Below are 14,431 nucleotides of genomic sequence, written 5' to 3'. Positions count from 1 at the left end.
TGTTCACTCATCTTAATCTTGTCTTCCTCTTCTGTGTTCTTTAAATCATAACCTTTATGTTTCTTCCAAAGAAATTATTTCCCAAACTCCACTGACTGTTTTTGACTAAGATAAAGACTTTGCTGGATCCTTTGTAGCATCCCAGTCTGCAGAATTAAACTTCACTTGCGTGTCTGGGCTGCTTGTCAGTTCATCAGTTTGGCGTGTTAGCTAGAAAGCCGAACTGAGGCTGTCCTGTTCCTAGGGTGGCTGCTGCACCTTGCCAACAGCCCCTTTTCCCTCCAGATTCACCCCATTCTCTAGAAGGCAGAAGAAAATTAAAGAGCTAGGAGAGTTGCAGTATCTTCTGTGGTGCTTTTGGCATCTCCTTACATTCTACCCCTTGGGCAGTGGTTTGCTTACTACCAACATCTAACTGGAATTAGATTTGCCTGTTTTGTCCTCATGTTATACCTTGCATTTTTCTTTCATGGCATGCATCGGTTTGTAACCACATATATGTGTGGCTATATGATTGATTGTTTATCGCATCCCTCCCCTGCTAGAATGTATGTGTTTTGCTCACCCTGCTTCTGGCTCAGTGCCTGGCATGGAGCGGGTGCTCAGTAAATTTTTATGGAATGAATAACTACTCTGGAATACTCAGCCCAAGTTCTATTGCTGCTTATTGGATGCTGCTCCAGGTACCACATTGAAGTGAACCGTGTTCCTGCTGGCAACTGGGTTCTGATTGAAGGTGTTGATCAACCAATTGTGAAGACCGCGACCATAACTGAACCCCGAGGCAATGAGGAGGTAGAGTTTTGGAAGAGGCAACTAGATTGGCTTAAGCTAGAGGGTCACAAGGAGCCGCAGCACACGTGAGCAGCAAGCAGCAGAACACGCAGGGGATGAACCCGGAGTCACTGCTGCTTCCTGCTGCCAGGCCTCAGCATGGGATCAGCCTTCCAGATCTGACCCTGCTGGATTCGCCTTGTACTGAATGCTAGGAATTAGAAGGGATCCTTTTATTCTTTCCCTCCTCTTTTTGTTCTGCCAACATATTTGGGAATAAATGGCCCTTCAGGTTGCCTCCAAGCAGCGCCCTGGCTCCAGGTGGGGGGGATAGTCTGCTCCCCAGCAGGTCATCAGCTTCTCCCTGACCTCTACACTGTCTGTGCCTGCTCAGGCCAGGTGTCCTCACTGCTCTGCATTTTGGGTCTCAGGCTCAGATTTTCCGGCCCTTGAAGTTCAACACCACATCTGTTATCAAGATTGCTGTGGAGCCAGTCAACCCCTCTGAGCTGCCCAAGATGCTGGACGGCCTCCGCAAGGTCAATAAGAGCTATCCGTCCCTCACCACCAAGGTAGGCCGAGGCAGCAGTGGCTGCCGAGCCCTGTGTGCCCAGGCTGAGGGGTCTTTGCTTGTGCCGCACTCTGCTTCGTGTCCATCGGGTGGCTCTGATCTGCTGCTTCGGCAGCCTACATCAGGGACTGGTCCCTGTCTGTTAATTGTCATTTGAAGGCAGTACAAGACCCCTGTTTGTGTATATGGGCCTGTATGCACGTGTGTGTGCATCTTACACAAGCGTCTTTAGATAGGAAAGGTGATTCCTGGAAAGTACACTTCGAATTGATTTTTCAGAAAACACACAGGGAAAAGTGAGTCACTCTGCGCCTGCCAGCATAGCTTTCTTAGGAGTTGGCCAGGGCTACAGGGTCAGCTTATATCCACAGACAGAGCAGGGTTTTCCCTAAATGGCTAAGATGTTAATTCAGTCCGTGACCTCACAGCGAGTAGCACTGTGCTCAGTGGTCCAGGTGTCTTGAGGACTGACTCATAGGTCACTCCTCCCCACTGATCCTTCCTGAAGAGGTTGGAACCAACACTGACCAGTGGCTTTTCTGATGGTGGGCTTGGGCACCTCTTCCTGGGTTCTAGCCTTGATGCTGTCTCTGTCTGCTGTTGCTGCCACAAGAGAGTCCAGGCTGTGACCACCAGGGTCGTTGTGTTTCAGGTGGAAGAATCTGGTGAGCACGTGATCCTGGGTACTGGGGAGCTCTACCTGGACTGTGTGATGCACGATTTGCGGAAGATGTACTCGGAGATAGACATCAAGGTAAAGCAGCCGCTCCTTTCTTTGGCGCCTGCTTGGCCAGGAGCTTGGCTCACAGCTCCAGGCTGATTTTACAAGCAGCCAAACCCTTGAGTCCCCAGGAAGGCCCAAGGGGAGAAGGGTGGCCCAGGGGAGGAGATCTGTGTGGGAAAAGCATGGCCTGTTGCCCCCTGTGTGGGAAGGATTGGAAATCTGGTTTGCCTCCTTCGGAGGGGGTTATTCTCAATGTCAAACGTTCAGAGTCAAGGCTCCCAAGCCAAAGTTATTCTTGATCTTTTGTTAAGAAAATGGTTGCACAGCTAAGCCGTCTGTGGTGATGAGGGCTCAGAGTGGATGGTTTCGAGGAGAGCATGGGGACTGGCTTTTCTCGTGGTGAGGTCTTAATGTAGCCCTCAGTTAAACTGCCCGTCGCACAGGCTTGGTCTCAGTGGACAGACATATTTCCTCCAGGGCCATGGGTGGTGGTCGTGGGAGTGAGTGCCCTCAAGTGCCCCTCTTAGCCCAGGGCTGGTGCGGTAGAAGACGCTGCGTTTTTCTGGGAGTTGTGGCCGTGTGGGGGCTTCTGGGAGGAGCTGTGCTGCCCTGAGGCTGTGGGCTGAGGATGGAACAGGCGCTCGCCAGTCAGTCTGTCGAGGCAGAGCTCTGACAGACCCACGGTGTTCGGTGAATGCTGGTGGGACGGCTATATGGTTGTCGGAAGATACCTTGGGAGACTAAAATTTAGGCCCTAAACTGATCTCCACTTACTCCTGGCTCAGGAACATAAATTGGGCACTACACTAAGTTTTCCAGGCTTCTTAGTTTAGGTGCAGACTTTTAGCCTCAGCCTGCTATGGTACTTGTCGCTAACGCTGATTAAGACAGGGGTTCTTGCAGTGGTAGTGTCAGGGGAACCTTGGAATCCCCTCTGGCAGAAGGTTGGCCTCCCAACAGTTAGACCTCGCCTAACAGTTTATTTTGTTTCTCAGGTGGCTGACCCCGTTGTCACGTTTTGTGAGACGGTCGTGGAAACATCCTCCCTCAAGTGCTTTGCTGAAACTCCCAATAAGAAGTAAGCTGGGGGTCATGGTGACCCTGGGACTCACAGGGGTCGCTTTCCCCTGCCCCCAACTCTACCCCAATCACAAATAGAGGCCCCTAAGTCTTAGGATGAGGGTGCTTAGGATACTTGAGTTTTACCCCAGCCCTCTCATTATGCCTTTGGACATGATGCTGTGGAATTCTTTGCCTTAGTTACTCCCAGTGGTTTCGTAATTGCCACTTTTTCTCTCTGTATAATATGACCATCTTAAAATTTTCCCTAGCAGCAACTCTACTCTTTCACCGTTTAATAACTAATACTGTTTAAAGCTTTTTTTAAAAATGCCCCAAATTTTACTTTTTTAAAGAGTGATAGATTCAAATGTAAGATGAGCCCTTTTTGCTCTACTCTACTCCTGTGGCTTTCACTGATGTCGCTGCCTTAGCTCTTTCCTTTGTCACCCTTTCTTAGGAACAACCCTTCTGACCCTGCTCAGAACCCACTTCCTTTCTGACTAGAGGGTCAACCTGCTGACCCTCCTCATTACCCATTTCCTTTCTGACTAGGAACAAGATCACCATGATTGCTGAGCCTCTTGAGAAGGGTCTCGCTGAGGACATAGAGAACGAGGTGGTCCAGATCACGTGGAACAGGTGAGAATGTGGCTCTGATTCCAGGGCCGAACAGCTTACCTGATGAGTCTCTAGCACGACACATCCCTCCCTCTAGGAATTGATTTTGTCTCCACTGTCCTGGCACAGTGTAGGTAGGCTGAGGCGACTGTCATCCAGAAAAGCAGGATCTGTGGCCTCAGGAACGGGCAGTCACAGAACTGTCTGACATGACCATTTTCTCCTCCTCCCCCAGGAAGAAGCTGGGAGAGTTCTTCCAGACCAAGTACGATTGGGATCTGCTGGCTGCCCGTTCCATCTGGGCTTTTGGCCCTGATGCCACCGGCCCCAACATCCTGGTGGATGATACCCTGCCCTCTGAGGTACAGAAGAACTAATGGAAGCCCTGTGGCCTTCTCTTAGCTCTTGAGTGGAAGAAACTACAGAGTGTTCTTATTTTTCCCAAAAGTATTTTGTATCTTCTGGTGAAGAAGAGTGTCCTTTACTGCTGTACCTGCCTCCTTCTCCCTCTAAACTCTTCGGCTGTTGCCAGGGTCACTGCTCAGGGGCCCTCATGTTTTGTGCAGGTGGACAAGGCTCTTCTCGGCTCGGTGAAGGACAGCATCGTTCAAGGTTTCCAGTGGGGAACCAGGGAGGGGCCGCTCTGTGATGAGTGTAAGTCCACCAGCGCCGCTGCCTTTGCCACCCCAGGCCTCTAGGGTCCTTGCAGCTGGGTGTATGAGGTGGGGTGGGCTCATCTTTGGGACCCAGCAGAAGCAGCAGCTTGGGGCCCACAGGGCCTTCCCCTGTCCTGGGCCAGCTTCCTCCCTTCTCCTTCCCTATTCTGGTGCTACTGCTTGGTACATCTTAGAAATGGAAGTCACGTCTAGATTGACATTTGCTCCTCATTTCTGGAATGTGTTTCAAGAAGGGTATCGGGGGGATGGGATTGGAGTGGTTTATAGACCAGGACTGGGCTCAGTAGGGACACATGTGCCATTCCCGGAACTTACTCTACATCCCCAAATAATTAAATATCTGGAAAAGAAACACATAAACTTCTAGGGACACGGTATGCTGTCTGAACACGGCCTGAAACCGACACTGAGAACATATGCTTACCTTCACACCTCCGCATATGCTATTAGAACCCGCATCTGCAGGCTGATTCTGTACCATGTCTTTCATGGCTACAAGACAGCTGCAGTGCTGCAGGAGGCTCCCTGCTGCTCTGCCCGTGCGCCCTTGACTAGCACCAGAACCACTCAGCAGTCAGCTCCCCCTTCTCCTTTCCAGTGATTCGAAATGTCAAGTTTAAGATCCTGGATGCAGTGGTTGCCCAGGAGCCCCTGCACCGGGGCGGGGGCCAAATCATCCCCACGGCCAGAAGAGTCGTCTACTCTGCCTTCCTCATGGTGAGCGAGTAGGGCTGTCCTGCTGCAGGGCATTAAGTGGGGCCTCGAGGCTACTGTCCGCCAGCCTTCTCTTTACCCGGGGTCTCAGTCCTCAGCCTTCCGCAAGCTGAGGAACCCTTCCTTCCGGCTCTCTTGCAGGCCACCCCGCGTCTGATGGAGCCCTACTACTTTGTAGAGGTCCAGGCCCCCGCAGATTGCGTTTCTGCTGTTTATACCGTCCTGGCCAGGCGCAGGTGAGCCGCCCAGGCACGCAAGGGAGGGGGCAGCGAGCAAGCCACCCAGCAAGAGGGAACCTCGCGGTGGAAGACGAGGGACTGGACCCCACACTCTCCACTCCTGAAACCAAGGTTTTTAGAAGGAAGTAGGAAAGGAATGAGGCAATCCCCAGCCTTACCACAGATTATAATTTGAGATTTCTCCCTGGGCTCCCCCCTCAGAGAGCTTCTGCAGCAAGTATTCCTTGGGTGTGTCAGTGGTGGGAATGTCTACAGGTCCTTGCCTCGTCAATGTTGCACTGTTGCCCGGAGGTTGCTGCCCCTTTGACTTCCACAGGGAACTATGCCAAGAGCCGTTTCTGCCCTCTGTAGCACACTTGTGGCTATTCTTTCTTTGATGGTCAACACTTGGGGCTACACTGCTTCTCTGCTTTTGGCCTCTTCAGGACGAGGGACTCAGCCTTTGTTTTTCTGTCTCAGGGGGCATGTGACTCAGGATGCACCCATCCCAGGCTCCCCTCTCTACACCATCAAAGCTTTCATCCCCGCCATCGACTCTTTTGGCTTTGAGACAGATCTGCGGACTCACACGCAGGGGCAGGCCTTTTCCTTGTCTGTCTTCCACCATTGGCAGGTAAGAAAACAACGCAGGCTGGCCGCTGTGGTCCCCACCTCTGCAGGGCCATCGCCTCTGACTTGTTCCTCTCCAGGCCCCAAGGGGGATCGCCAGCATCCTAGTTAAGGGCCCTGTTTCTAGGCCGGATGCTCTGGGAGGTCAGCCTGGACCATCTGATGAAACCACTTTGCATTTCAGATTGTACCCGGTGATCCTCTGGACAAGAGCATTGTCATCCGTCCCTTGGAGCCGCAGCCAGCGCCCCACCTGGCCCGAGAATTCATGATCAAAACCCGTCGTAGGAAGGTATGTGTCCCTCAGACCCACGGCCATCCCTCTACCCCCAAGGGTCTTGCCAGGAGTTGGATCTCTCTTCATTTCTTGCTTTTGGAGCCTTCTCTCAAAGACTGAAAGCATTTCACAGCACAGCATGGAGAGTCACGATCTGTATAGGCTTCAGGCAATCAGACCCGGGGCCGCGTGCCTGGGAAGGGAGCGCCTTCCCCTGCCCTGGGACGGTACCCTAAAGGCAGGGCTCCCGAAGCAGCTCAGCTGACACTTGGCCCCCACCCGCTCCCTGCACTCAAGCACAGCTTGGTCACGCAGGGCTCATCCTTGCATTTGCCCCACTCTGCAGGGCCTGAGTGAAGACGTCAGCATCAGCAAGTTCTTCGATGATCCTATGTTGCTGGAGCTCGCCAAGCAGGATGTTGTGCTCAATTACCCCATGTGAGCGCCCAGACACCTGGCGGCTCCTGCTGCCTGCACGGGGCTACATTCGGGACTTCGAAGCTAGGACCTGGTGGGACTCGGACTCCGTGCTGTCAGAGCGTGTCTGGGACTGCTGTGGCCGCCCTTAACAAGCCCAGAGCCTCCAAGCCTCCAACCCAGATGGAGGAGCATTTGGCTTCCTGGTTCCTCCTGTGGCCTCTGCCTGGCTCCATTCCCAGAGAACAGAGAGGACCTTGGGCTCAGGGAAGGAGAAGGGGATGGAAGTGTTGAAGCCCAAGGGGGCCCTGTCCTCAGGATTTACGTGGATTTTTATTTTATTTTTTTTGTATAAAAGTTTGACCTTAGACATGGTTTATAAATGAACAGAACATTCTGACCTCTGCCTTGCTCCGTTCTTTTCATCCCCACCGCTCCGCCCCTTCCCTCCAGCACAGGCTCATCCTGGCACTTGGGTTCTGGATCTGTGTTGTCTCCCATGAGGCCGCACTGACTCTGCTCCCAGCTGCAGCCTTCTTCCTGCCTGGTCCCCAAGGAGGCGGCCTGTGGGGGGAGGAACGCCTGCCTCTTCACTCAGTGTTCCCACGAGCACTGGGGCCTCTTTACTGTCCCCAGCTCCCATTCCTGGTGGATGGCACCTGAGGGGGCTTGGGAGTTGTTGGGTCTCTGGGATCAGAGGGCTACACCTCTTCCTCTGCCCCTGAGGATTCTCCTTGCCCTGGAGCTGGGTGCCAGAACTCTTTGATTTCCAGCCCTTGGCTCTAAGTCCTCCTACCAGCCACTACCAGTCCCTTACTCTGCTCTCGTCTATGTGAAGAAGAGACTGTTGATTTGCCTCAAACTCCTTTATTAGGTGCATACCAGGGGTTGATCGAAGAGGTCTGACTGCCCCAGGCCTGTAGGAGTCCCACTTCTCCCCAGCATCCTGCGCGGTTCTCTTGACGTAGTCTCCGTACATCGTGTACACAGCACCTGTGTGAGGGAGAAGGGAAAAGGCCCCATGACGTCGCACCCTCCACCCATCCTCTGGCTCTCTCAGGTGTCCCAGAGTCCTGAGGGTCCGACACTAGCTGTCCCCTTGAGAGTCCAGCTTTGCTGCTTATCTTTCCGCCCTAGGTCACAACAGCTGCTACAAACACCTGGCCGCACAGCCTGGGGAAACATCCCATTTAACACTTGACAAAGTACTTTCACATATATTATCTGTCTGAGAAACCTCACGGCAGTACATGAGGGAGGCAAGCTGGGGTGGTTATCATCATGTCGCACGTGGGGAAACTGAGAGAAAGATTTGTCCGCTGTCGCACAGCTAGTGAGTAGCTGTCTGCCTTTTGATCCAGAGAGGAAAAGAAATTCAGCATAGGTTCTGCTGCATGGTTTTTCTCAATTCTAGGACAAACTCACGAAACAGACTGTGCATCTTCCCCTGGAACACAGGGAATTAAACAGGGAACCCTGAAACTGTCTCGGTATGAGGGCCTCACCAAGGACTTGCTGTGGAGCCTGGTATAGGGAACAGGGACTGAACTCATGGTCCCTTTAACTGTCAGGACTCAGCCAGATTTTGCCTAATCAGTTTTGCCCTCATTCTCCCATGACGCCACCAGCTACTTACCCAGCATGATCACACCCACAGCACAGGCCTGTGCTGCCACTCGGGTGTGAATCAGGTGTGTGGACATCTTGGTGGAACCACGAGGCTTCAGCTGGTAAATCCTGTATGCTGCCACAACCACGCAGCCTCCTAAGCCTACGTAGGCAGAGAACGTGACTCCTTGGACCTCAGTCACCAAGTACATCGCTCTCCTGGTGAAGAGACACCTCACTAGGCAGGCTGGGCACCTGGATAATCAGCTGCCTTCCTGCTGCTGCTTTGGGGCTGGCAGTGGGGTGGGGGACAGGCTATCATTAGAACATTGAGTTGTTTCTTCTCAAAGATATTTACAAAGTGCTTCCCTCCAATGACTCCCCTCCTCCCTGTACAAACAGGCCATCATCATGACTCTCCCACCCCCCCTTAGCTCTTCTCCAACTGCTGCCGGCCCCCACGGCTGTTCTAACCTCCCAGGGCCAGGGGGAAGGGAGCCCTGGGGGACCCCAAACTGCTCTGCCCATCCTGACGCTGGTGTTGGTATCCCATGCGCTTGGTTGGCTGCCACCTCCAGCCATCCAGCCATCCAGACTCCTTCGTTTCATCATCAGGATGTGTCCCTTAGTCCCTCGGCACCTTTGCTGTTGGTTCACTTCTCTTCTAGCTGTTGATGATTTGATGGGTAGGACCACTTGAGTTCTGCGTGTCATCCTTTGAAAGGACTAGGAGACATGCTCTCTGAGAGAAGGCCCCCTCCTCACCTCCCATTCCTTCGTCTCCCACTCACCTAAAGGCACCAGCAGAGACTCCCTGGTCTTCCTCAGGAGCTTCTCAGACATGCTGTCCTCACCCTCAGGTGGTGCCCACCAGCCTTTGTTAGCAGACATGATCCTGCACCAGATGTTAGCAGCTGGGGCTCCTAGGCTTCAAACCAGTCCTAGAAGGAGGCAGGAAGAACTCCAATTCCCAGTCAACGGTGGGAGGGAAGAAGTGGACTGCTGAGACCTCTCTTACCATGCCCAGCACAGACACTACTTAAAAACGTGTCCTGGGTGTCCTGTCTCAGATGGCTGGAGCCATTTCTCCGTCTCTTCCTCCCAATATCTGCCTCTTGCCCAGATCATTCCAGCTTCACTGTTTTCTCTGCCTCCCCCTCTACCATCTGTGTCCCTACGGGTGTGATCCTTAGGCCAAGAAAAGCAGCTGGAAAAATCCACAGATGAGGGTGGGAGGAACAGGCCTTTAACCTTGGGTCCCCCACTGGCCTTGAGTCTGTGATGGTTGTCCCTGATGGAGCTGCAGAGGAAGATCTGGCCCCAGGCAGCCAGAGCCATCCCAGACAGTGTTACAGCACTGGTTACCGCATCACCAGAGCCAGAGATTGAAATGATTAGGCATGGATCTGTGCATAATTTTGTGTAGATTTTGGATGTTAAGGCTAATGGAACAAATTCTGGCCCATGAGCTGTTCCCCGTCTCTAAGTCCATCTCTTGACAGGTTCTTTGCAGGTACCAACCCCCTGCCTTATCCCTGCGCTGGAACCCCTATGGCTCTAATTGCTAACCCTGTAAATGTCTGCTCTGATCAAAAACTAGATGGAGTCCCAGAGTCCTGGTCCTTAGACCAGGGGTTCTGCCTGCCGGTTGCCTTCTAAGTCTAACCACGAGACAAAGTCCCTGCTTGAGGTGACTTCTATTCCTAGTTGCCTCTCCTCTCCTGGAGGAGCAAAGACTGCTGGCCCCACAGGTCCTCAGCACGCCGGTGCTTACCCTAGGAGACGGCTAGAAAGTGGAGTGCAAGCAGCCCAGCCAGGGCTCAGCGTCTGCTGTTTTGAATCGGCCAAGAGCTGATGATGGAGCTGCAACTATGGGGGCAGGGAAGCAGTGTCTGGCTTTATGGAGACTTTGAAGTCAGGAATGGAGAGGGGAGGAGATAGGACAGGGCATCAATCTTAACCCCCCATCTGCTGAGTTCCAGGCTGGAGCTCCAAGCACTGGAAAGTAATGAAAGATCAGATGGAGGGGAGCCCTTACCTCAATTCAGTCTTTTCATTCCTCTGGACGTAAGTGGCTGGATCAGAGATGGACTTGATTTGGAGAACTGAGATGGGAATATAGAGGCAAGGATGGGTAGAGATCCTGGGTTCTCCCGCAAGTTGTACTGCCTTAAGTGTGCCTTAATTGTGAGAGACGGGCTGTCTGGTCTTGGTCTTGATCCTTCCAAGGATGTTTTCTGGGCCAAAGAGATTTGTCCAGGAGTTTGAAACAACTGGGACTTCCCTCACATCTCCAGACCCCTTCATACTGCCTGTGGGGTGATGCTCACTCAGGATACAGAGATGACAACGACCGGCATTAGCACCTATTCTATTTCAAGTATTTATATTTCAGACCTTTCCACTATTCTACACAGTAAGTAGCAGCTTGTTCATAGACCAGGAACTGAGCTTCTGAGAGGCTAAATGAATTATCCACAAGTACACAGCTAGTAAATGGCAGTGTCACGATCTGAACCTAGGTCTGGCTGGCTCCAAAGTAGCTTCTTGCTAAGAAATGGAGAAAGATCGGATGCACTGTGGAGAGTCCCACTCCATCCCATGCCTTTGTTCCTCTCCTAGCCCGTGTGTCTGTCCTAAAGGGGCTTTTCAGCCCTGGAAATGTGTCCAGCAGCTGATGTCTCTCTTTTCTCTCCCGAGCCCTCACTGCTTCGGGGAGAGACCCAGGGTCACAGCATCTCCCCAGGGCTTCCGCATATCCCCAGCGTCCATGGGAACTCTCCTCGCAGTCATTCACACACACTCCTGTGCTGCCTCTCCTGGTCCCAGCAGTGGCCTGAATTCTCCAGAGATCAATGCTCTAGGCCACAAGTGGGAGGATGGAAATGACTGGATGAGACAGTGCAAGAATCAGGATCAACTCCAAGCCCTTTCGAGAATGGAGGCCAAGCTATGGAGAGCGAAGTTCAACTTCCCCCCGTTGAGATGATGTCGATGCTCTCACAGCATCTCAGCCCAGAACCAAGAAAATAATAGTTGCTATGATCTTCTGAGCACCTGTGAGCCTAGAAATGTGCTAATTGCTTTAAGTAGGTTGTTTTATTTAATCCTCACAACTATTATTCTATTAGGTAGGTGGTAGGTACTATTATTTTTATTCCTATTTCAAAGATGAAAAACTGAGGCTTGAGTTAAACATCTTGCTCAAGGTCACAGAAAGTGACAGAGAAAAAAGGACCAGATTTCTAACCATTCCTAAAGTCAAATCTCACTACTCTGGACTAACAGGAGAATGACTGTAAAGTGGGGGGAAAGTCTTGAAATAGAAGAAACAAAATTGCTTTTTATTTCAAGAACCTCTGAGAACACACAGTAATTAAAACTTCAAGGATCAGATTTCTGTAGAGTCCTGTTTTAGTAAACAGATAAGATAAAATTATGATAACACTTTTGTTTAATATGCCAAGTCTTTAATAATTACTTTGATTTAAGCCTTTCTACATTAGTAATTTGCTTAATAAACCTCTTCCAGATCAGGTCACACTAATAGAAATTCTATTAGAGGGGTCTAATTGAGTGATGCAGACAGACTTAATGGATCCGGAGGGCAGGCCAGAGTCAGATGGGGGGTCAGCTGCTTGACCAACCACTCTCTGAATACTTGGTCTTATGCCACTCAACCTCTTATGAGTGTGTGTCATCATCTGTAAAATGGAGGTAGCATCTACCTATAGGATCGTTGTAAGGGTTAAATAAGATGATTGTTAGAATTTCCCTGCACGCTGCCTGCTTCTCTTCCTCCAGAATGAGCAAGTGGCAGGGATGGGTAACTGGCTGGGGGAGAAGTGGAAAGTCCCTGACAACAGATGGGAAGGTTCCCATGTTCTGGGTGGTCCTGAATTCACACACTCTCATCCCTCTCCAACCCCACCTCCTCCTTGTTGGAGGGGCTTCCCTGCCTAACTGGAAGCCTCAGGCTTGTTCTCCTTATTGTGTGGGGGGAAGGGAATGGGGAGGGGAGGGGGACTTGGACTTGAGGCTGTACACAATCTAAGACACAGCTGTGCTATATATAGCCTGAGGGAGCCGAGTGACAAGAGGGGGGAGGTGAGGGACGTGCAGCTTTTGCCTTGAGCTAAGGAGTGCTGTGAGTGAGGGGATGATGATGAATGAACTGGACAAGGAACAGAGGATGCTCTGAGGTGGGGTTGGAATGGGAAGGACCCAGGCTGAAGGGCTGGGGTAATCACAGGGGAGAAAACATTGGGCCATAGAGTAGTATCTGGGGGACCTGAGGGGCAAAGAGGGGGTAGCAGGAACAGGCAGAGGCAGTGGAAGTTTCCAGATGATGTGGCTAGGCTGAGGCAGCCTCTAGAGGGTGCCTGGGGTGGGGAGGGTGGGACACCCCCTCTCCTTCTATAAACGGGCACTGGGTTCCAAGGACCTCGCAGTATTTGTCCAAGGACAGCCTCAAGAGCCACAGGCTTGGGCCAGGACGGTGCCTTTGGTACCCACTAATCATTCTGGAGGGACTGCTCACATGTTTTTAAAGATTCTAAGAGGGTGTGGATAATAATAGCAATTGGAAGGCTGAATCAGACTGTAGCGATGCTGACACAGAATCATGTCTTGCGAAGGAATAATTTTGAGCTGCAGAAGACACCAGTATAGACCCCTGTACTAACAAATGGTTGCTCCAGAGGAGTTGAAATGTTTTGCTGAAGTTCTTGTGTTGGGTGCTTTTGAATATCCAAATTACCCAAAGCGCACTATGGGAGGACACTAATGTCTGCAGAGCCTACAAGATTTAGGGTACTTCACATATTTAATCTTCGCAACAGCCCCAACTGGTAGATATCATTATCCCCATTTTACAGATGAGGAAACCGAGGCTGAGAGATGTTAAGTAACAGCCATATCACACAGCAGGTAAATGGCTGCACTACCCAGCCAATAATGATAACCACTACAGGGAATTCCCTGGTGGTCCAGTGGTTAGGACTCCATGCTCTCACTGCCAAGGGCCTGGGGTCGATCCCTGGTCGGGGAACTAAGATCCTGCATGCTGCATGGTGAGGCCAAAAAAAAGAAAAAGAAAAAAATGATAACCACTATAGACCACTTTACAATGAAAAATTAACATATGACAATGTGATTTCCTGTACATTTCATCACATTCTCACACCATCTTAGAAATACACATAAATGAATGCACACAGCTGGGCAGAGCAGACCTCTGAATCCAGGGCTTCCAGACACTCAAGGACTGCACACCCACCGCACTGCCTCTCACCAAGGCAGGGTAGGTCCTGAGCCAGCGCACTGTGTTCTTTTTTTTTTTTAATTTTTATTGGTGTATGGTTGCTTTACAATGTTGTGTTAGTTTATACTGTACAGCAAAGTGAATCAGCTTTACGTATACACATATCCCCTCTGTTTTGGATTTCCTTCCCATTTAGGTCACCACAGAGCACTGAGTAGAGTTTCCTGTGCTACACAGTAGGTTCTCATTAGTTATGTACTTTATACATAGTATCAATAGTGTATATATGTCAGTCCCAGTCTCCCAATTCATCCCTCCCCCCGCACTGTGTTCTGAGCGTGTCCAAAAGTCCTTGTTTGTGGGTGGTACCAGAGGAGGTCTCTTCATCTCCCATACCCTTCTCCCCACCCCTAATTCCTGAGTATATTTCACCTACCCTTCATGTGCAAGTAAATTACCTTAACTTGAAATCCAGCATTAAATACACAAGAAACAGCTAGCTGGGCTCTGGGAAACACTGGGGGGAGTCATCTTACTGTTCCTTCTATACTACTTGCATTACCTATTCCAAAAAATCTGCTTCAAACAACATCCCTGTGGCAGGGAGGAGCAGTATAATGTGTCTCACAGGTTAACTGAAACTGCTGGGGATGATGGGGGCAGGGGGTTGTGCTACAAACACCCCCCGCCCAATAGCACAAGTAATCAAGGACTTCTTATCCAGCCAGTCTGGGGCAAGCAGGGCTTCCTGTTGCCAACCGGGAGCTTTCCCAAATCCTACCTCTCTGGGCCTCTGCTCCCATCCCCCTGGACAGAAGAATCTGCTCCGAGTTTACCAGCCAAGTGGGGACCCTGGAAAATGTGTAATGGAAAGAGAG

General features: G+C 51.2%; 2 protein-coding genes across 2 annotated transcripts in view; one reads left to right on the top strand and one right to left on the bottom strand.

The window, feature by feature from the left end:
* EFTUD2 (elongation factor Tu GTP binding domain containing 2) overlaps nucleotides 1–7,086 on the top strand; it is a 33,382-nt gene extending 26,296 nt beyond the window's left edge. The window contains exons 17-28 of the mRNA XM_007455129.1: nucleotides 684–795; nucleotides 1,206–1,346; nucleotides 1,998–2,099; nucleotides 3,065–3,147; nucleotides 3,684–3,770; nucleotides 3,985–4,111; nucleotides 4,316–4,403; nucleotides 5,025–5,143; nucleotides 5,282–5,376; nucleotides 5,839–5,992; nucleotides 6,173–6,280; nucleotides 6,612–7,086. Coding sequence (XP_007455191.1) covers nucleotides 684–795; nucleotides 1,206–1,346; nucleotides 1,998–2,099; nucleotides 3,065–3,147; nucleotides 3,684–3,770; nucleotides 3,985–4,111; nucleotides 4,316–4,403; nucleotides 5,025–5,143; nucleotides 5,282–5,376; nucleotides 5,839–5,992; nucleotides 6,173–6,280; nucleotides 6,612–6,707 — 1,312 coding nt within the window. The 3' untranslated portion in view covers nucleotides 6,708–7,086. The remainder of the gene's footprint in view (nucleotides 1–683; nucleotides 796–1,205; nucleotides 1,347–1,997; nucleotides 2,100–3,064; nucleotides 3,148–3,683; nucleotides 3,771–3,984; nucleotides 4,112–4,315; nucleotides 4,404–5,024; nucleotides 5,144–5,281; nucleotides 5,377–5,838; nucleotides 5,993–6,172; nucleotides 6,281–6,611) is intronic.
* Nucleotides 7,087–7,484: 398 nt separating this feature from the next.
* On the bottom strand, nucleotides 7,485–10,163 carry HIGD1B (HIG1 hypoxia inducible domain family member 1B). Its single transcript, XM_007455149.1, has 4 exons — nucleotides 10,065–10,163; nucleotides 9,082–9,231; nucleotides 8,319–8,453; nucleotides 7,485–7,675 (listed from the first exon to the last, which is right to left on the bottom strand). The coding sequence occupies exons 2-4, from the start codon at nucleotides 9,179–9,181 to the stop codon at nucleotides 7,485–7,487; spliced, it is 426 nt and encodes a 141-aa protein (XP_007455211.1). The 5' UTR covers nucleotides 9,182–9,231; nucleotides 10,065–10,163.
* Nucleotides 10,164–14,431: the final 4,268 nt, after the last annotated feature.

This window comes from Lipotes vexillifer, unplaced genomic scaffold (genome assembly GCF_000442215.2).
Source record: "Lipotes vexillifer unplaced genomic scaffold, Lipotes_vexillifer_v1.1 scaffold1639, whole genome shotgun sequence".
NCBI lineage: Eukaryota > Metazoa > Chordata > Mammalia > Artiodactyla > Lipotidae > Lipotes > Lipotes vexillifer.
The sequence above is the reverse complement of the archived record's forward strand: the minus strand, read 5'-3'. Positions and strand labels throughout refer to the sequence as shown.

Bases quoted from the DNA above. Each gene is read 5' to 3' on its own strand.
- HIGD1B (XM_007455149.1), bottom strand. From the start codon at position 9,181: ATGTCTGCTAACAAAGGCTGGTGGGCACCACCTGAGGGTGAGGACAGC. The intron at 8,454-9,081 runs GTGAGTGGGAGA...CTGCCTACGTAG, and splicing joins GTCTCTGCTGGTGCCTTTAG to GCTTAGGAGGCTGCGTGGTT. The intron at 7,676-8,318 runs GTAAGTAGCTGG...TCCCTCACACAG, and splicing joins TGTGGGTGTGATCATGCTGG to GTGCTGTGTACACGATGTAC.